We start from the raw sequence: 20,060 nt of genomic DNA on the forward strand, positions 1-20,060 counted from the left end.
AGAGCTTGAAACTCCACCCGACGGGACAGGAAACTCTGCCTAATGTTCCCATAAGCGAGAGGAATGAATTAACGGCATCGTGAGCACCAAGCGGGGCCACGGCAGCACCCTCAGCACGAGCTCGGCGCCCGTCTCGCTCCCCCCGCCCAGCTCCCGCTGCGGACCCCCGGTGTCGTGTGCCGGTCCCTGCTGCCGCCCCGGCCCCCCCCGCTGCCCCTCCCCGAGTGACGCTGGGCCTGCGGGGAGCCCCGCCGGCTCCTGGCACTGCCGGCTGCCGCCTTCCCTGCCGACCTCAGCCGGGGCCAGAGCGAGCGGCTCTGCGCCCTGCGTCTCCCTCCACGCCGCCAGCCGAAGCAGCGGGCAGGGGCCGAACTGCCGCGGGGCGGGGGGCACGGCGATGGCACGGTGCCCTCCTGGCGCCGCGTTGGAGCACCCGGTGTCCGGCCCTGCGGAGGCCGCGGGGGCAGAAGGGCAGCACAGAGGTCCCTGCCCGCGGTGTTTGGTGCAGGGAGGGCATTTGCCTTTTCTGCAGGACCAGCCGCCTTGGGAGGCAGCGCAGGCAGCCCTGCCCTTCCTCCTCAAACGGTGAATGGCCGGACATTTGCCGAGATGGAGATTACGGCACACGTGTATCCGGATTTCTGCCTCACCGTGGCCGTGAGAAAGCCAGGGGCACGTTGGAAACCTCGCCAAGCCCCGTCCCTCTGCTCGGGGGAACGGAGGCGGGAGGGAAGGGGCTGCCGGTTTCTCCGCCAGCAACAGCGATGCCAAGGCACAGCACCCGCTCACCCGCCACGGAGTGCCTTTGGAAGCACGTCCCTCCCCCCCCGTGGGAGGTGTCCCTGTGCCCGCAGCGTCCCAGCTGCCCAGAGCAGCCCCTGGCCCTGGGCAGCACACAAAGAGCGGGCACGCGGGCGCCCGCCCAGCCCCGGCGCCTTGGCAGGGCAGAGAAGCGAGCCATTGTCCCCGCGCGCTGCCAGCCCCGGCGCCAGCCGCTGCCAAGGACCGGGCCGGCAGAGGCTGCCGGCGGGACGCAGCGGAGCCGGCAGCAGTTGCGCCATGGCCGGGCCGGTGGGGCCGGCAGCGGCCCTGGTCCTCCTCTGCATGGCCGTGGGGCTCGAGGCCAGCCCGGAGCTCTCCGGTGAGTCGGGGCGCGGGCAGGGGGACGAGGGATGCCGGGGACCGCGGCGGTGTGAGGGGAGGGCAAAGCGACAGCCGGGTTGGTGGGGCAGGGACAGGCAAGGCGCAAACCAGTGCGGGCCAGAGGGAGTTCGCCACAAAAACTGGGGCGTTTCTTTTCGTCCCCGTGGCAGGGCTGGGATCTGAAAACACCCCACGCACGTCCCGCAGCCTCGGTGTGAGCGAGGGGGCGGCTCCCCCCGCTGCTGCTGCGCTCCCTCGGACAGTTTGGAGGCAGAAATGCGAAAATCCAAATCTTAAGACGGTCCCTGAGCTTTCCTGAGACCCCCCTGGCCGTGACGCTCACGCCCTCGGAGCCGAAGGCTCCTGGAGCGCCCAGGGCTCCCCCGCGGCCTTTGCTGCTCTGAGAAGGCGAGGGAAGAGGTGGGCTGAAGGCCTGCGCGCGCCCTGGCCAGAGGCACCCGTGAGCAGGGGGGCTGCAGGGCGCGCTGCCCCCAGGCCGAGCGAGGCCAGACCCCCTCCCCGGGCGCAGTGCCAGTGAGCCTTATAGACGTAGCTGAAGCAGAAATTTGGGATCCCTTGTGCCCCAGCGCTTGGGACAGTCAGGACGGGTGCAGGCAGGCCGGGCGCCCGGGGGCTGCCGTTCCTCTGGGGGATCTTCTAGAAACGGCCACGCACACCTTCCGCTCCGCTCTGCCGGGCCTAGGCGGCGCGGGAGCCCGGCACGATGCCGCCGAGCGCAGCGGGGCGGGCTGCGGCGGAGAGGATGTGATTTCATCTGGGCAGAGCTCACTGCACAACCGCAACATCAGGGACTGAGTCAGCAGCACCGGCAGGCGACCGGAATCACTCGCAAAATCTGCCTGCAGCCTCCTTGCCATGGTTTCACCCCAAAACCAAACCATCTTTGCGCTTGCTCGCCGTCCCAAAATGGTGCGACGGAGAAAGCTCTGTCCCTGTGGTGCTGTTTGAGCCTCGGTTTTACAATGCAGACCGCTGGCGCTGCCGGCCGGCACGGCAGCAGAGGAGGGGGCCTGCTGCAAGGCAGGCTGGATTTGGGGAAACCCATTTCTCCCCCATTCCTCCCCCGTGTCCCTCACCATCCCCAGGATTTGGCTCAGCCCCCTGTGCCCAGGGCTGGCCCGGCAGCAGGGGGTTTGGGCAGCTCCACTGCCCGCCGTCTTGGGGATGGGCAGGCGGGCTTGGAGTTGGTGCTGGGCAGAAGTCGAGTCCCGGGCGGCTTTGGAGCCCGCACAAGAGCCTGGCTGCTGCCGCAGGGGATGCAGAGGAAGGAGATGGGGGCCGGCAGCCCGGGCAGGGTCCCATGCCCCTCATGGCCCCCAGCGTCCCGTGATATGGGGCGACTGGAGGAGAGGGGCAGGACGGGGCTTGTCCTGCCCCCCTCTTTGTGGGCACTGCACCCCGAGGGGCTGACCCAGCTCTGTGTCCTCCAAGGAGCATCCTTGCATCTCACGGGAGATTTGTCCTGGCTAGAACAGCTCGCGGGCTCCCATCCACCCTCCTCCGCCTCTTCTTTCCTCTCTCCTCCAGCGCGCAGAGGAGCGAGCAAGGGCTCTCTTGCACAAGGCTGTGGCCCTCCCACTCGCTCGTCCCAGGCTCGCAAGGAGAAATGCCAGCAGCTGCCCGTGTCGAAGGGAAAGATTAACGCCGAGCGGGGTCAGCTCCCAGCCCCGTCCACTGACGTCTCCCGGGGAGGGATGCTGGCCACGGGTGCCAAAGGGTTAGCGGCAGCAGGGAAGGTGAAAGGGGCCCTTTGTGCAGCTGAGCCTGGCACCGGCTTGCGGAGGGACAGGGACGGAGGGAGAAGCGCGGGGCTGGGAGCCAGTGCTCCCACCTTCTTGTAACGGTCTGGGGGAGTTTGACACGCTGCAGGCTGGAGGACAGGGCGCGTGTCCTGCCCTGGACCCCAGCACGGGGCTGCGGCTGGGGTGCGAGTCCCTCCAAGGACCCCACAGCTGGGGCTCGGGGTCTGCGACCCACCCAGCAGCCCAGAGTCCGGCCTGGCAGGTACCAGGTTGCCCCGTCCCCACCTCCCAGCCTCAAAATGGTGCTTCCCCTTTGCTTTTGTTTTATTCAAAGGCGTGATGCAAACTGCTCCGTCCAGGGCCCTACACATAATATTCTGTCAGTTTTTCCTGCTTCCTCACCCTCCTCCAGCAACCGGTGCCTGCTCAGAGCAGCCCTGGCAGCTTCCAGAGCTTTTATTACAACAGCTTCCTCGCACAGCCAGCACCCAGCACAGCTGACACCAGCCAAGCTGATAGCCGCCTGTTAAACCCCCTTAAAGGCTGGGCAGGACAGCCCCACCTCACTGTCCCTTGCAGGGAAAACAACAGGGTAAGTGGTTTGGCACGCAAGCTAGGCAGGATTAAAAGAGATAAGTACCCTGCACCGGGAATTCAGGGAGCGAAGGGCCAGTGCCCATCGGAAAGGCCGCGGGCTGGGAATGGCTCGCACTGATGTGCTGGGCTTCTCCGGCAGAGAGACCCAGGGTCAGCTGGGCTCAGGTGGTGACTTGGTGGCTCACGCCCGTCCGTACCGACCCGGCCAACTGCGGGAGCTCGCAGCAGCTGCTGGACTCTTCTCTCCTCCAGCTCACGGCTCGGCATCGTGTGACAGAAGGCATCCTCCTCTCCCTGACTCCGGTGATCATCTCTGGGTGACCATCTCCGGCTCATCCTTGCTCTCTCCTCCCCATGTCTCCATAACAATCCTGATTTTCTCTAAACCCTTGACTACTCCTCATGGGATTCTTCCGTACATGTTTTTTCTGACCTGTTGTCCTGCCTCCAGCTTTCACTTCCCACGCTCGGCTACTCCATGCTGCTTTCCAGCTTCTTGGCTGCAATGCTGGATGTAAGATTTGCTGCGAGCCCGCCTTCTCTGCCGCAGCCCCACTCTGGTCCTGTTTGCTCCATAAGTGCCCCAGCTCAGGACGTCCTCCCTGCCACCGGCTGTCAGGAGCCCAAGCACCGCCACCACCATGGCCCCGGTGTCTCCTCCGGCCAACGCTGCCCGTGCTCTCCCCTTCCAGGGTACCTGCACAAGGTGCTGAGGAACCACACCACCCACACCTGCGACGGGGAGCAGCTTCTCATCGTCTGCCCTCGCAAGACCACCATCAGCATCCTCGGCGCCTTCTACGGGCGTCGCGTACCCAGCCCCAACCTCTGCCCCAGCCCTGGCAATGCTTCCCAGGAGAGCACCGAGTGCACGTCCGCCACCGCCCACCTGGTAAGGGCAGGGGGTCCCAAGGGACCAGGCTGCACACCCCTCCTTCCCCAGGTCACTGGGCTGCCTGCTTGGGCTGGGTGGCTGCAGGCAGCGCAGCCTCCCCGTGCCCCAAGGGAGGCTGCTGCCATCAGCATCACGATTAACCCTTGGGGTCCTTTTCCTGGAGCGTTTTCAGGAGAAAAGGGTGGACGAGGCTCCTGCGGTGGGTGCCAGGGTGGGTCAGCCCTGCCAGAGGGGCCTGGCAGGAGGCATTGCTGCGTCCTGAGCTGGCTTTTGGAGTGATCCCGCAGGACGCAGCAGGCTCAGGGAAAGGCCTGGCAGTGGGGCTGGGTCCCAGGAGAGGGGTGGTGCAGCAGCCGGGGTGCCAGGCGCAGGAAGGGGGGCAGGGGCCCACAAGGGATGCTGCGCTCAGCCCTGCAGGTGCATCCCCTGGGGTTAGCAGAGCTCAGCTCTTCCCCAGACAGAAGAAGCACCCATCCGTGCTGGCAGCTCCCAAGAAGAGAAGTAACGAAGCAAGCCCAAAAGAGGGTCTGCTGATTGCAGTAGCCAGCGCAGGGAGAGGGGAGGAAGGCAGGGCTGGCAGAAGGGAAGGGACCTCTCCAAAGCTGATGCCGGGCTGGAGGAAGCGCTCACTGCGCTGCTCCAAAAGCCCCACAACTTGCTCCGTGCTGCGGCTGTCCTCGATTCCTCTTTGTGTTTGGGGGAAAACCCTGTGCCTGTGAGGGTATCGGCCCTCCACCGGCCCCCCCACATGAGATATCAGCAGCAGCTTGAGGAATGGGGCAGAGAGGAGCTGGGAGGGATGCCATCCCTTGGCGTCCTGCAGCTTTACCCTGGCTTCTGGCTCTCCATGCCAGCAGGGCTGGCCTCAGCATCTGTGGCCTTTGGATGCCTTGGACCAGACTGGCTCTCGCAGCTGGCAGCAGCCCAGTCCAGGCACCATAGCAGTCACCTGGGAGGCAGCACGGAGAGCAATAACACTCATTCTGCAAAGCCCCGAGCGCGTGTCCTTTGCCAGCCAAAATCCTCCGGTTCTTAGCAACTTCAACCTTGGCTGAACGCTGGAAGCCCATCTCCCGGGGGCTGTGCTCGCCCATGACCCCCTCCTCCCGCAGGAGCGCCTGGGGCTGGAGCTGGCCTTGTAGTCACAGGAGCCTGGTCGCTGCCTTTTCCGGAGCCCTGCGCGGCCAGGCAACGCTCCTCGGCCCCGGCTGCAAGTCCCTGGACCAGGGATTAAGCTCTGCCCGTGGCCGGGGGGACGCTGCACCCACTGGCTGCAGGAGAGCGGTGAGATGGGAAACACGCCGTGCCGTGCCAGACACAGCACACCCGAACCGTACCCGCTTCTCCCTCCTGTTCACAGGGCTCTGACAAACCCAGGGCAGCCGGGACACGTGGCGGGGGCCGGCAGGAGGGTCCCTCGATGGGGACAGTGTTTCATGTGCTACTTTTCTATTCCTGTTCCAGCTCCTTGCTAGGGCTGGGGCAAAACCGCAGCAAACCCAGCTGCGATGAAGGGGAACATGGAGCTGGAGAAGAGGAACAAGAGCTGAGGAGACAGTTCCCTGCTCTGGGAGTTCGCGAGGCTTTGCTGCCTGGTCCTGCTCCAGCCGCAGATCCCTTCCTGGCATCCCGCATGTCCAGGAGCTCTGCGAGCGTGGAGCTGGACCACGCTGGGATGGCACCAAGCCAGCTCCGCAAACCACCCTGCAAACACAGGTCAGGGTCCCCAGGGCTTGCGTGTCAAGCGCAGGACGGAGGATACGGCCCGGCACAGACGTTTGGAGACCAAAGGGCAGGTCTGTGAGCGGGATCTGTGCAGCTCAGGCTTGCAGTGAGATGGAGCCACTGCACCCGGGGGACCGTGATCGGACGGGGCTGGCTTCCCCGCTGCCTGGAGGCTGCTGTCGGAGGAGAAGGGACGTCTGGAGAGCAGAGAGCAAGGCTGCTGCTGAGGCTCAGCTCTGTTTAGGCCAAACCCGGAGACAGAGATTAACTGCATCTCCTCCTCGAAGTTCACTTCTGGCAGCCAGTGAAGAGCAAGAGGAGGCTCAGTCCTGTGCCGGGCTGGGGGGGACAGGGACAGCGGAGGGGAAGGAGAGACGAAGAGGGGCTCCATCGACTCAGGTGGTGGGACCGCAGGGCCCGCGTCGCAGGGCAACGTCCCAGAGGGGCGGCCGCGGGGTCGGAACACGCCGGGGCCCCGCTCCCCGCCACGGCCAGCAGCCCCCGCTCAGGCTGCCGGTTTGCTGCCGCCGGGGCTCGCAGCCCGGATGCGGGGGGCCGGGGGCCGCAGCCCCACGGGCGGCCGAGCCCCGGCTGCCCGGAGATCCCTGCCGGAGCCGCGGGCCCGGCTCGGCCACGCCGCGCCTTTGGCAGCGTCGCCTTCGGGGCGCGGGGGCGGGCGGGGACAGCGGGCGGCAGCGAGGGCCACCGCGGTCCCCGGCCGGGCCGCTGCCCGGGCAGCCCAGGGCTGCGAGCCCTCGGCCCCATCTTGTGGCCGCGCCTGTGCATTGCACGGAGCCCTGCGGCCGCGGGCGTGGGCGTGGGCGTGAGTGCACGGGGGTTGCAGGGCGTCATGCCAGTGTGCACGCCTGCACGGGTGTTGCACAGAGTCATGCCAGTGTGCACGCCTGCACGGGTGTTGCACGGAGCTGTGTCGGTGTGCACGCCTGCACGGGTGTTGCACGGAGTCATGCCAGTGTGCACGCCTGCACGGGTGTTGCACGGAGCTGTGTCGGTGTGCACGCCTGCACATGTGTTGCACGGAGTCATGTCAGTGTGCACGCCTGCACGGGTGTTGCACGGAGCTGTGTCGGTGTGCACGCCTGCACGGGTGTTGCACGGAGCTGTGTCCATGTGCACGCCTGCACGGGTGTTGCACGGAGTCATGCCAGTGTGCACGCCTGCACGGGTGTTGCACGGAGTCATGTCAGTGTGCACGCCTGCACGGGTGTTGCACGGAGCTGTGTCGGTGTGCACGCCTGCACATGTGTTGCACGGAGTCATGTCAGTGTGCACGCCTGCACGGGTGTTGCACGGAGCTGTGTCGGTGTGCACGCCTGCACGGGTGTTGCACGGAGTCATGTCAGTGTGCACGCCTGCACGGGTGTTGCACGGAGCTGTGTCGGTGTGCACACCTGCACGGGTGTTGCACAGAGTCATGTCAGTGTGCACGCCTGCACGGGTGTTGCACGGAGCTGTGTCCATGTGCACGCCTGCACGGGTGTTGCACAGAGTCATGTCAGTGTGCACGCCTGCACGGGTGTTGCACGGAGCTGTGTCCATGTGCACGCCTGCACGGGTGTTGCACAGAGTCATGTCAGTGTGCACGCCTGCACGGGTGTTGCACGGAGCTGTGTCGGTGTGCACGCCTGCACGGGTGTTGCACAGAGTCATGTCAGTGTGCACACCTGCACGGGTGTTGCACGGAGCTGTGTCGGTGTGCACGCCTGCACGGGTGTTGCACAGAGTCATGTCAGTGTGCACGCCTGCACGGGTGTTGCACGGAGCTGTGTCCGTGTGCACGCCTGCACGGGTGTTGCACCGGGCCATGTGAATGTGCACGCATGCATGGCTGTTGCACAGAGCCATGTCAGTGTCCGTGCCTACATGGGTGTTGCACGGGGCTGTGTTAGCGTGCGTGCCTGCACGGGTGTTGCACACGCACAGCGTGGTGCGGTGCTGGTGTGCGTGCCAGCACAGGCGCTGGCAGACCTGTGCTGGCACGCAGCTCTGTGTGGGTGCAGGGGAGGAACTGATTCGGGAACTGACACATGAAGCAGGGTGACTGCGTCGGGGAGGGGACGGGGAGGGGGCACGAGCAGCCATAGGACACCTCTGTGGGATGAGAGGCCGTGTCCCTGAGCCTGGTGATGGCACCGAGGGAGAGCAGGCGAGAACAGCCTCAGGACTTCTCACCCACCTTCACGCCTGCCCCGCTTTGCTCTCCAGAAGCTGCTGGCTGAGTGCCAGGACCAGCAGTGGTGCCAGTTCTCGGTGCACAGCCAGGTCTTTGGGCCGGACCCGTGCCCTGGGACACACAAGTACCTCATCGCTTCCTACAAGTGCCGGCCAGGTGAGGTGGAACGGGGTCTGGGCAGCGCTGCGGGGGCTCTTCCCTGGCCTCGGCTGCTGGGAAGGGGGCAGAGAGGGGAGCCGAGCCGCCCCTGTATCTCGCAGCCCTCTCCGGCCCTGCCTTGGCAGCTCTCAGACCCTTGGCTGGGCTAAGGCAGGAGGGGGCTGCAGGGGATTCGGGATGCGTTGGGACGTTCTGCACTGTCACTCCCCAGGGAACCATCGGGTCAAGACTGTGTGCGAGAACGACAAGCTGAGGCTGCAGTGCCGACCAAAGTCCATCCTGGCCATCTATTCTGCAAATTACGGACGATTCCTGCGGGGCAAACCAGAGTGCGATGCCCTGAACGCTGGGGGACCCCATATAGGTACGCCCGAACGGTTTGAGCCAGAAATGGGGCCAGGAGCCGTGCAGAGAGCACGGCACACGAATGCCATCGGGCTGTGCCTGTGCCCCTTGGCCCCAGCTGGCTGGTGCGCGGCGGGCAGGGGCGGGCAGGTCTGCCTGCGGGTCCATGCCCCATGTCTTTGCAGAGTGCTTGGCTCCCGACGCCCTGCGGAGGGTCTCCAAGAAGTGCCACCGAAAGGGGAACTGCACCGTGGCTGCCGACCGGGCCACCTTCGGGGACCCGTGCCTCCCCGGCATGAAGAAACAGCTGCGAGTGTCCTACACCTGCGGTGAGAGCCACCCGCGGGGCTGGGGGCGTGGGGGCCACTGGCTGAGCCCCTGCTGTGCCCCCCCGTGCCATGCAGGCCGGGGCGCGGGGCTCCCTGGGGAGGCCGGGGGCTGCTGGGGATGAGCAGGGTGGTGATGCTCCGTGTGTGCTCTCCTTGCAGTGCCCAAGCAGCTGCTGGAGGAGGTGGGCCCTGACACCTCGGACCCCTTCCTGCTCTCGGACTACATGCACGGTAACGTGGGGGGGGAGGCTACGCCAAAAGCGGTGCGGCATCGTGTCCGCGCCTGGGTGAACCACCCCTTCTATGGCCTGTCTGTGTCTGTGGTGCCCACCGCTGGCACGAGCCCTGCAGCTCCATGCATCCCAGCACCGCTGTCCTGTGGCTGAAGCCACCCATCGGTCAGTGCCCATGTCTGAGGGGCTGGAGAGATGCGGTCTGCCGGGAGCAGGGGAGAGGAGGACCCGCAGGGGAGCATCCCTGTGGGCAGGGGAGCGGTTGTGCAGGAAGGAAGGAGCGTGGCGTGGGGAAGGAGGCAGGTAGGGCAGGCAGCCGGGCAGCGGGGAGCCGGGGAGCACCTCGTGTCTCAGCCCGCGTCCCCTTGTTCGCTGCAGGTGGCTGGTACAAAGGGCCCAGGTTCTCCAGGCTCCGGGAAGACCGGATGATTTTTACTAGCTCCCTGGCAGCTTTTGCCCACCTTTGGGGTACGTGCCCTCCCCGGCTCTCACGCAGCACCCAGGGGAGTGGGACGGGCTTGGGAGGGTGGCTCAGGTCCCATGATGGCCCCCGCTCCGCCCGGGGCTCGGCTCAGAGGCAGCCAGACCCCAGACCCCTGCGGAAGGGTTGGCAGCCATGCGAGGGAGGAGGGCACCAAGCGCCCACGCGGAGTTTGGGGAAGGCCACGTAGGGCGGGAGCTCGCAAGTTGAACAAGCCCCGAGGTCCCGCAGCATCGGCGGTCGCAGTGCTGCTGCGGTCCTGCCTGCAGACCTTCCTTCTCCGACGGGCTGAGTTACCCGCTGGATCTCCTTCCTTCCTGCCCTGTCTGCAGGGGCACTGATGGAGAGCACCTCTCTGCGGGCAAAAATTTCCCTTGCCAGGGGAAATTACTCATTTAAGTCCCTGGTGAGATGATTCCTCCCACCGTGCTGCCTACCCGGCATCCCAACGGGGGTTTCCTATGGGGAAAGGGGCATTTCAGGACACTGGTGGTGCTGATGAGGCTCTGGGTGACGCTCCCACGATCACTGGGGCCGGGTCTGTCCTGCCCCTGCAGCCTGGGTGCTGAGGCCATCCCTGCTCCCCTCCTCTTCCTCCCGTGTGCCCGGCAGAGGGGGTTTTCCAGGCGCTGGTACCCCGCAGGCTGCGGAGGCGGTTTGTACCCTGGTGTCTCTGCTCTTCGCTCCCCAGGTGTCCCAGAGAAAGTTGGCCTCTACTTTCTTTGCGGGGTCTCGGGAGGCCTCATGCTCCTGCTGTGCATCGTCAGCCCCAAAACGACCTTCCTCCAGGAGGTGGGGGAGGCTCTCAAAGACCCGGAGCTGGGGAGCAGCTCGGAGCTGCACAGGACCAAGCTGCGGGACGAGCAGGATGAAGACCTTCCCGATGACAGCTCCTCGGACTCCTCCTTCCGCCGCCTCACCCGCACCTACCGCGCCACTGACAGCATCTTCGGCCCTGAGCTGACGGCAGCTATGGAGGGAGCGGCAGAGCACCAGGGCCGTGGCGGGGAGGAGATCTGGATGCCCAAGGAGTCAAGCCCATACGCCATCCACAAGATCAAATCAGCCACCAAATAAGAATTGGAAGAAAATGGCCAGAGAGCAGCGGGGAGCGGAGGCTAAGTGGGATCCAGCATTGGAGAGACACAAGAGTTTGGGCTACTCGGGGTGAGTGGGCATCCCGAGTGGCAGCAGGGCCACAGCAGCCCCGCTGTGGCCACCAACCCACTGCTCCACCAGCCTGGAAACCTCTAACCCGGGGGTAAGATGCGGTCCCTGGGTGTGATGAGGGGCTGCGGGACGGCTCGTGGGGCTGCCGGCTCCTTTGCCACAAACACGCTGCTAACCCTAAGCTAACCTCCCCATTCTGAGCTCACATCGGCTGGCTCTAGTACTTAACCCTGCTCAGCCGCGCCGAGCCCACCCCGAGCCTTTCCAGGCTGTCTGCTCCTGTTTCTTCTTGGGTGCTGGCTTCCACCCCTGGTGCTGCAACCACCCCCCAGCGCTCGGGCAGCGTGCCGGTGGCGGAGACGCAGAAACAGCCAGGACGCAGGGAGGATGCAGGCGGAGCAGGTGGGAGAGCGCCGTGAGCGTCACCCGCCACGGCCCTACCAGGCCGCGTGCCTTGCGCCCCGGTACCCCAGGGGAGCTGCGCCCCGGGGCTGGGGCCGCCAGCAGCTTGGCACGGCGCTGGCCTCGCCTCCCTGCGGGCGTTCGGGAGCTCTGTCACCCTGCGTTGCTCTGTGCTTTCCTTCCCTGCGTCCCCCGCTGGCAGGAGAGCCCTGCGGTTAACTTGCTGGGGCTTTTTCCAGTAAATAAATGCAACGGCTCGTAGACACAACATCCCTCCCTGACCTCTGCCGTTAATAGTGAAAACGGAGGAAAAGGAAGCCGGGAATCTCGGCCCTCCCTGTGCGGATCAGCTTCTTGCCTCCCGCCGGTGTTTCTGGCGCTGGGCCATGGGGAGCAACAAGTTGGGCCTGTTTTAGCATGGGAAAGGATAAGGTTTTAGCCTGGGGAAGGGAAATGGGGGAAAAGCAGTCCATGTGGATCCCATGAATGACGCTTCCCTGTCCTTGCTCCTTCTCTTGAGCCTGAGGCTCTCTGTCTGGTAAGCAATCCTGGAGCAAACGTCCCCAGATGCCATCCAGAAGGGCTTCTCAGCAGCCCCACGGTGCCAGGGAGCTGGGCTGGGGCTGGGGCTGGCGCTGCTCCAGCTCCGAAAGGCAGTGCAGGCTCTGTAGTGCTGAGAGAAGGGGCTGGATGGAAGCAGTGACCCAGATCTTCTCATGACAGGGACGCTCCAGGCACCGATGCTCGTAGCGGGCTCTATTTTTCTGTCTACCACCGCACATGAAGTGCCTGGGCTGGGTGCAGCAAGAGAGGTCTGTGGGGGGCATCAGTGCACCCCTTAACCCAGCTGCTGGCATTGGTGGTCTGCCGGGGGCCAGGGAGGCGCTGGCCCCAGCTCTGCGGCCAGAGCCGCGCCGTGCTCGGCGGTGGATGCTCTCCCGGCGTGGAGCCGAGTGCCATGGCAATGCAGCAGCCTTGTGCTCCTGCCGCAATGAGGGGGGCAAGGACTGGCATCCTTCCTGATTTGGGGGCTTGCTGAGGGATGCCAGAGCCCAAGGAGAGTTTGGGGGACTCTCACCTCAACCCGGCCCCCAGCATCCTCAGATGACGGGCAGGACTGAGACCACAGACTTGCCTCCTTGCTTGGACAGCTGGCACAGCTCCTGCTGCAGACCCACGGCGCTCACCTGGCAGGGTCCGCTTCTTGCTCCCCCCATCATTCCTCCAGTACCCCCCGACGGCCGGGTGGGATTTCAGCGTGTGCGGTGTGAGCCGCACCCCTGCAGCGGGGCCGCACTGCCCGAGAGCCTCCCGGCAGCGCCAGCACGGCAGCGCCGTGGGGACTGGAAAAGCCGGCTTCCCCCTGCCAAGCCTGGGCAGGATGGGCAGACGCGGACCCATCCCAAAGCGGGCAGCTCACCCAAGCTCCCGCAGAGCTGCAGGCAGACTTGGACGGGGGTTTTTGGCTGGGGATCTTATCCCACAGGCTGATGCGTCGTGTTTCCATCGGTGGAGGGATGTGTCCCAGCTCTGCCTGGCGAGTATGCACCTGACTCGTATTTTTGGCTGGAGCGTGCGCTGCCCCAACATGCGCAAGCAGAGGCAGACACCTGGATCCCACAAGGATCCCGGACCACCAGCGAGCGAACCTCAGGGAGCTCCCAGGCCAGGGACAGCAGCGGCGGCACGGGGAGCTAGGGCTGGAGAGGACAAGTGGCTGAGGAGGAAAGAAGACTGGCTGGAGCCACAGCAGCCCGGACCGGTTTTGGGGACTGAAGGTACCCCAGATCTGTGGGACACAGGTTTAAACCCCCACCGGCCCTGCGAGCACCCCTTGGCCGCAGCCGTGCCGCACCCCAAAGCCGTTCTGCTGCTCCTGCTGTCAGTGGCCCCAGGTCTCTGTGCTAGAGAAGTGGCAGAGCTGCCCGTATGCGGCCCGAGCCACCCTGCGTGTCAGCAAGGAGAAAGGACCGATCCTGCCCGCACGGCCCCTGGACAAGCAGGCTTAAGTCCCCTCAGAAGCTGGCACTGGGATGTTTCCCTAGCACGGGGTTCATCAGCTCCAGCGGCAACAGCAGCACATGGGCGTGGGATTATCCCAAAGGATTTCCTTGAGGTAAACTTAGGAATCTGGGTGGTTTTGCTGGGAATCTGCTGGCTGGGGGAAGCTCTCCTCTGCTGCAGTGCTGAGCTCTGCCAAGCTTACCTCCACTGGGGGGTCCTCCGAGCCTGAAGCCTGGCACAGTGCTAAAAGCCCTCAGGAGCCGGGGAGGGGAAGGGGCCTCTGCACGGCGGGTGCACAGGGCAGGGGAGGAGGCTACCGGGACAGACCCTTTCCCCCAGCCATGCCGCAAGGGTTTTTTGGGGCAAGGGGCTTTCGCCCTGGCCAGCGTATTAAACAGCACCCGCTCGTGCCCCGTTTGAGGCTGTGTCTGCAGCAGCGGGCCGTAGCCCTCAGAACTCGGCCAACAGGGATGAACTGGTGGCTGCTGGTGCCACGCCTGGCCTGGCCGGGTGCGACGGATGCGCTCGACCCCTTAACCAAACTCGCAGTAGTTTGGTTCAGGCTCCAAAGGAGGTAAAGGCCCGAGGCGTAAACGGGCCGAGAACTCCTCCGGTTCCAATCTGTTCCCTGAGAACCCACAAAGGAGCAGAGCGGCACAGTGCGCACCGATGCCTGTGAGCTTGGAACACCCCTCATGCGATTAACACATGAAAAGCGGGTGGCTTTTCCAAGACTCATTTATCAAGGAACAAAGAAAGTTGCGGGTACGAGGAGCCTCATGCACAGCTTTCCCATCGCATGCGATTTGACTACGAGCCAACCACTTTATTCCGTATGACGACCTGGGCGAGCCGCCTTTGAGCCAAGCAGCCTGGCCGCACGGCGGCGACGGCCCCTTGAGCTGGGACGCCCTCAAGGCTGCTCCTCGAGGCAGAGACCCGCTACCGACGGCGGAGCCTTGGTAGGCGACCGATATCGCGCATAACCTTGGGCGCGGTAACCCCGATTTGTGCCTTGGTAACTTGATTCTGCCTTGGTGGTTCTGAATCGTTCTTCAGACGAATGTGCAGTAACAGAGCGGGCCTTACCATCGAACTTGGTTAAACTGCACTTTTACGACACCGCGCCAAAACCACTTTTGCCGATCCTTTTGGCGGTGTTCTTTAAGCCAGCCGAATCCCCCATTTGTGAGAGCGGGTCACGGGAGCTGCATGGCCAGCCCAGGGCACACCCTGCCCCCCAAACCAGAGACCCCCGACCCGCTGAGAAAGGGCAGCCCCGATGCCGGGGGTGGGGGGGGCAAAGGGGCCGGCCCACAGCCCTGCCTGCGGGCAGAGGAAGCGGGCAGCAGGCGGGGGTCGAGGCCCCTGCGGGGGGCGCTGGGCCCGGAGCCCTGCGGAGGTCGCTCCATCCCCCCCGTAAGGGGCGGGAGAGCCGGGGCGGCTCCTCCGGAGCTCCGGGTCCCACCGGGGCCTGGCAGGGGGCGGTGGAGGAGCGGCCGCTCCCCCTCGGGGACCAAGCGCGGCCCCGCCGGCCGCCATGCCACCCTCCCCACCGGCCCTCGCGAGACGCATTTAAACGGCAACCCGTGCCACCAACCACCGCCCGCTCCGGCCGGCCGGCCCCGCCCCCGCCGCAAGCCCGCCCTTCCATTGGCCGCCGGGGCTGAATTTTAAACCCTGCCGCCCCGCCCCGTAGCAACCGCATCCCTGCCCGCTCGCCGATTGGCCGCCGCCTGGCACCGCCCCGCGCTCTGATTGGGCGACGCTCGGCCAGTGCTGGCCCGCCGCTACCGAGCTGCTACTTTCAAAAGAGCCGGGGCCGGCCGCGGGGCGGCGGCGCAGGTGAGTGCGGCCGCCGGGGCGGGAGCGAGGGGGTCGGGTCCTGGGTCCTGGGTCCTGGGTCCTGGGTCCTGGGTCCTGGGTCCTGGGTCCTGGGTCCTGGGTCCTGGGTCCTGGGTCCTGGGTCCTGGGTCCTGGGTCCCGTCCCCGCCGGGGAGCGAGGGGGGGGGTCCCCTGTAGGCTCAGCCCTTCCAGCACCCGAGGGTGTCGCCCCCCAACCCCCCCCCAGGCTCGGTAACCCCCGCTATAGGCCGGTGCCCCGGGGGAGGGCACGGGTGGAGACCCCTGTCCTGGAGGCTCCTGCTCGCCCGGGGTGCGGAGGTTCCCCTGAGCCCCCTCCCCACACGGTGTTGCGGGGCGGTGGGGGAGTGGGAGCCCTCGCGCCGCTCTCCCCCTGCTCCCAGCAGGCTGCTCTTGGTGGGGGTGGCGGGGCTCCACGCTCCCGCTCCCCTGGGAGCAGCACGCCAGCCCTCCCGCACCCTAGCCAGGCCTGCGCCCTCCCTGGGCTTGCCTCAGGGCTCCATCCGCTTGCCCAGGGAGGGGGTTGGGTCTGTCCCTGCTGCGCTACCCCCCAGCAGGGACAGGCGCCCGCGGTTCTGCCCCTCGCCCTTGAGGGTGTCCCGGGGCAGGCAGCCGCCCCCATCGAGCCCTGCTCTGCTCCCAGCTTGCTCGTAGAGGCCGAGGGAGAGGATGCCGCTGCCACGCAATGCCAAGATGCTGAGCACCAAGCAGCCCCGAGCAGGCAAGGTGGGCCCTGCGGCAGAGAATGCCAACCCTGAGAAGGTGAGCCCTGAGCTGGGCGAGGGGCGTGGGGGGCTCCTGGGGGGCAGCTGGCCCCCCATCTTCTGACAGCCTCTGTTGCAGGAGGAGAGCTGTCAGGCCAAGAGGTCTCCATCCTCACCCCAGGGCGGGCCCAAGAAGAGGTCGGCGTTCGGGGACATCACCAATGTGAGTGCTTCTGTGGGGCTGGGGGCTCTGAGCCCCCCACGGGAGTGGGGCTGTGTACCCCCTCCAGCATGCGGAGTGGGGGGTGTCCCGCGCCCCGTCAGCAGGAGGAGAGGTCTCCCTGCAGGGCACGCCTCGCTCCCCTCTCTGCACCTCTCTATACCCGCATTCTCGCCTAAACAGGCCCACAAGAACCAGGTGGTGGCAGGGAAGAAGGAGGCCGTGAAAGCGGCACCACACAAGGCACAGAGGGCCCATGCTGCCCTGGGGGTGGCCAAGAACAATGAGATCAACCTGAAAAAGTGAGTAGCCGGGGGAGATGGGGACAGGGACCAGGGCAGGGGGGACGCTGCAGGGCCAGCACCTGCAAACCTGTCCCACGGGGAAGAACAAGGGGTGGCGGGGGCTTCCTTCGCGCGACGGAGATCATGAGCCAGGTGGGGAGGGCAGACAGTAGATAAAACAGCTTCAAGTTGCGACAGGGGAGGTTTAGATTGGATATTAGGAAATATTTCTTTACCAAAAGGGTTATCAAGCATTGGAACGGGCTGCCCAGGGAAATGGTTGAGCCGCTGTCCCTGGAGGTATTTAAAAGATGTGTAAATGTGGCACTTAAGGACACGGTTTAGTGGTGGACTTGGCAGTGTTAAGTTTATGGTTGGACTCGATGATCTTAAAGGTCTTTTCCAACCTAAATGATTCTAAGAGTCCATGGGGATATTTCGGGGGTGGCTTAGCCCCTTCCTGAAGCACCAAGGGGCTCTAGGGAAGAACCCCTTTCAGCCAGGAGATGTGGCCTCCTCCTAGCAATGATCTGTGCTCTTGTCCTGTCCAGGTCAATGAAGAAAACTCCCCCGACAGAGGCTCCTGCAGAGCCCAAGGCGGATCCCGTGCCAGAGGAGCCAGTGCCTGCGCAGGTACTGAAGCCCTCCGAGGAGAGGGCAGGAGCCCCGTCCCGCAGCCTGGCCCCGTCCCATCCTGATGGTGCTGGTCTGGGGCTGCCGCTGGTGGTACCGGGGCACCAGGCAGCGCTTGGGCCCTCGGAGATACTTGGGCCAGTGTGACGGGAAGCTGGGGAGGGGGGTAAACCCCCACCTTCTTCCTTCAAAAGATCTCCCGTGGGAGACTCCTGTGGGGTGGGGGCTGCAGGGCGACGGGGGCGAACGGGGAAGGGGTGCGGAGGTGCGGCAGCCTTGCCCTGAAGGGGTGACCGGCACCTGCAGAGCTCGGGGCCTCCCCCTTACCGCTGCCTCCTCCGTCCCACCAGGCACCAGCAGTGGAGGACATAGACAAGGAGCAGCTGGGTGACCCCTATGCCAACGCTGAGTACGCCAAGGAGATCTTCGAATACATGCGGGGAAGAGAGGTGGGTGATGCCTGGCCAGGGGGTGGCAGCCCTGTCCGGGGAAGGGGTGACCGTGTGGGCAGGGCCACCCGCTGCCCAGAGGCTCTGAGCACCTGGTAGGGGTCTGCATGGGGCAGGAGGGGGCTCATTTGAGAGTGGCGGTGTCCAGCGAGTCCCTGACAGCTGGTACCTTGGCAGGAGAAATTCATGCTCCCCGACTACATGGAGAAGCAGCCAGACATCAGCAGGGACATGCGTGCCATCCTGGTGGACTGGATGGTGGAGGTGCAGGTACGTGGGCATGGCCTTCTGCAGGGCAGCCCCCACCCCTGCCTTTGGTGTGCGGGACCTCAGGGTGCTGGCAGAGGCTCCTGCGACTGTCCCCAGTGCAGAGCTGATCTTCCCCCTCCCCAGGCTGGGGGTGAGCCTGCATCCCCCGCTCCGAGCCTGGCCCTGCAGCACCTCTGGCCCACGTGAGGGAATCTAGGGGGGCCAGGTGGGCCCAGCTTCTGCCTGACACCCCCTCGCCCGCATCCTTGCAGGAGAACTTTGAGCTGAACCATGAGACGCTGTACCTGGCTGTGAAGCTGGTGGACCACTATCTGGTGGAGGTGGTGAGCATGAGGGACAAGCTGCAGCTCATCGGCTCCACCGCCATCCTCATCGCTTCCAAATTTGAGGTGACTCCTCGTGCGCTGTCTTGGGGTGCTGGGGCAGAGGGGGCTGCCCCTCTCTGGTCCCCACGGGTTATCGCAGAAGACCAGGTCCCTGCGGTGCCGGGCCGCTGCCCTCAGAGCTGCTGGGGCGGCGTGTCTGTCCTCGTCTTACCCCTTCCTATCCCAAGGGCCGCGAACGCGGTCCCGGTGGGCTGGATCCTGTCTCCTGGTGCCAGTGGAGACCTGGCTCCTCTGCGCTCCGCAGAGACCACCAGGACACCCGAGTTCACCTCACGCAAGCAGGGCTTGGAGTTAGAGCCCAGGGCTGGGGCAGTGTAGACAACGCGAGGCCTCCTGGATGCTGTAACAGTCCTTCCAGGGTCTGGCAGGGCACGAGCCCTTACAGGGCCTTGCAGACTGGAAGGATTTCCTGAGCGTTGCCAGGATGAGAACCCATTAGGGTGCTGAGCAGTTGTGCCCCAGCAGGAGCGGTGCCCACCGTGCGTGGATGACTTCCTCTACATCTGTGATGATGCCTACAAGCGGGAAGAGCTCATTGCCATGGAGATGAGCATCCTCAGCACCCTCAAGTTCGACATCAACATTCCCATCCCCTACCGGTTCCTGCGACGCTTTGCCAAGGTGGGTGCAGCAGGAGGGCGGGCTGGTGTCAGGGTGACTCCAGGCACCCCTTGTGTTGGCTCCCGGGGCGGGGATGTGCATCCCCGGGGCCCTGAGCTCCCGGCTGGCAGCAAGGAGGTTTTGGCCAGGCCCCCCCCCCAGGGCTGGGGGGTGAGGATGCTGCTCTGTGGCAGGCTGGGGGTGCGGGATCTGCGTCCAGGGACAGCACTCCCAATCCCAAAAACGCTGGGGGGAGCAGCGTTGCTCAAAAGGCTGAGCCTTTCCCCGCCTGCCTGGCTGTAGTGCGCCCGTGCCACCATGGAGACGCTGACGCTGGCCCGCTTCCTCTGCGAGATGACCCTGCAGGAGTACGACTACGCTCGGGAGAGCCCCTCCAAGCTGGCTGCCAGCTGCCTGCTGCTGGCACTCACCATGAAGAACCTTGGCGGCTGGGTAAGTGCCTGCCCAACCTGCTGTCCCCCCCGAGGCACCGCAGCGGTGCAGGAGTGGATGGACCGGTGTGTGGGGGTGATGCTCTGGGGCTACGCTCGGGCTTAGGGGGCTGGGGAGGGAAGCTGATGGCTGTACCATTACTTAGAGGACCCCGCTCAGCCCTGCTCTCCCTTTGCAGACCCCCACGCTGGAGTACTACAGCGGGTACCGCTCCCAGGACCTGCATCCCCTGGTGAAGAGGCTGAATTTCCTGCTCACATACCAGCCCCATGACAAGCTGAAGGCCGTGCGCACCAAGTACTCACACAGGTGAGCGTCTCGGGGCTCTGCCTTGTGCCTGCCCCCTCTGTGAGGGTGGCACCACCAGCACGCACCCTTGGGTGCTGCAGGTAACTGGGGGGCCCTGTTAGGTGTGTGTCAGGGCTGTGGCTGAGCTCTAAGCCAACGTGGTTCCTTCCAGGGTCTTCTTTGAGGTTGCCAAAGTCACGCCCATGGACATGCTCAAGCTGGAGGAGATACTGAAGAGCTGCTAGCCCTGTCTCTGTAAATAGCTTGTAAATAGCCGGGTGCTCTCTGGCAGGGAGCACCATGTACATAAATAATAGCAATTTTAACTGAAGGGGGGGGGGGGTGGAAAAAAAGAAGTAATGTGGAACTGTCAATAAAATAGTGTTTGTTGTATCTGCTGGCAGTGGCTGCTGGGCCAGGGGTAGGGGAGGGGGTGGAGATTATGCTGGGCGGTGTTGGGGGGGGTTGCA

General features: G+C 65.1%; 2 protein-coding genes across 4 annotated transcripts; both read left to right on the forward strand.

The window, feature by feature from the left end:
• The first annotated feature begins 26 nt into the window (after nt 1–26).
• Nucleotides 27–11,686, forward strand: LOC142415238 (protein eva-1 homolog C-like). 2 transcript variants are annotated; one of them, XM_075513311.1, is made up of 8 exons: nt 27–1,141; nt 4,196–4,395; nt 8,350–8,473; nt 8,688–8,840; nt 9,007–9,150; nt 9,310–9,381; nt 9,762–9,851; nt 10,556–11,686. In XM_075513311.1, exons 1-8 carry the CDS (start codon nt 610–612, stop codon nt 10,939–10,941), a joined length of 1,701 nt encoding a protein of 566 aa, XP_075369426.1. In that variant the 5' UTR covers nt 27–609; the 3' UTR covers nt 10,942–11,686. The 2 variants fall into 2 exon arrangements, with proteins under 2 accessions (XP_075369426.1, XP_075369427.1); XM_075513312.1 differs by lacking the exon at nt 9,762–9,851.
• Nucleotides 11,687–15,217: 3,531 nt separating this feature from the next.
• On the forward strand, nt 15,218–19,921 carry CCNB3 (cyclin B3). Of its 2 annotated transcripts, none has more exons than XM_075513286.1 (12): nt 15,218–15,285; nt 15,947–16,065; nt 16,147–16,230; nt 16,411–16,529; nt 17,063–17,144; nt 17,495–17,593; nt 17,771–17,863; nt 18,115–18,252; nt 18,712–18,870; nt 19,153–19,302; nt 19,481–19,611; nt 19,763–19,921. In XM_075513286.1, exons 2-12 carry the CDS (start codon nt 15,973–15,975, stop codon nt 19,833–19,835), a joined length of 1,221 nt encoding a protein of 406 aa, XP_075369401.1. In that variant the 5' UTR covers nt 15,218–15,285; nt 15,947–15,972; the 3' UTR covers nt 19,836–19,921. The 2 variants fall into 2 exon arrangements, with proteins under 2 accessions (XP_075369401.1, XP_075369402.1); XM_075513287.1 differs by having other exon boundaries at nt 18,715–18,870.
• Nucleotides 19,922–20,060: the final 139 nt, after the last annotated feature.

Source organism: Mycteria americana, chromosome 10, assembly GCF_035582795.1.
Source record: "Mycteria americana isolate JAX WOST 10 ecotype Jacksonville Zoo and Gardens chromosome 10, USCA_MyAme_1.0, whole genome shotgun sequence".
NCBI lineage: Eukaryota > Metazoa > Chordata > Aves > Ciconiiformes > Ciconiidae > Mycteria > Mycteria americana.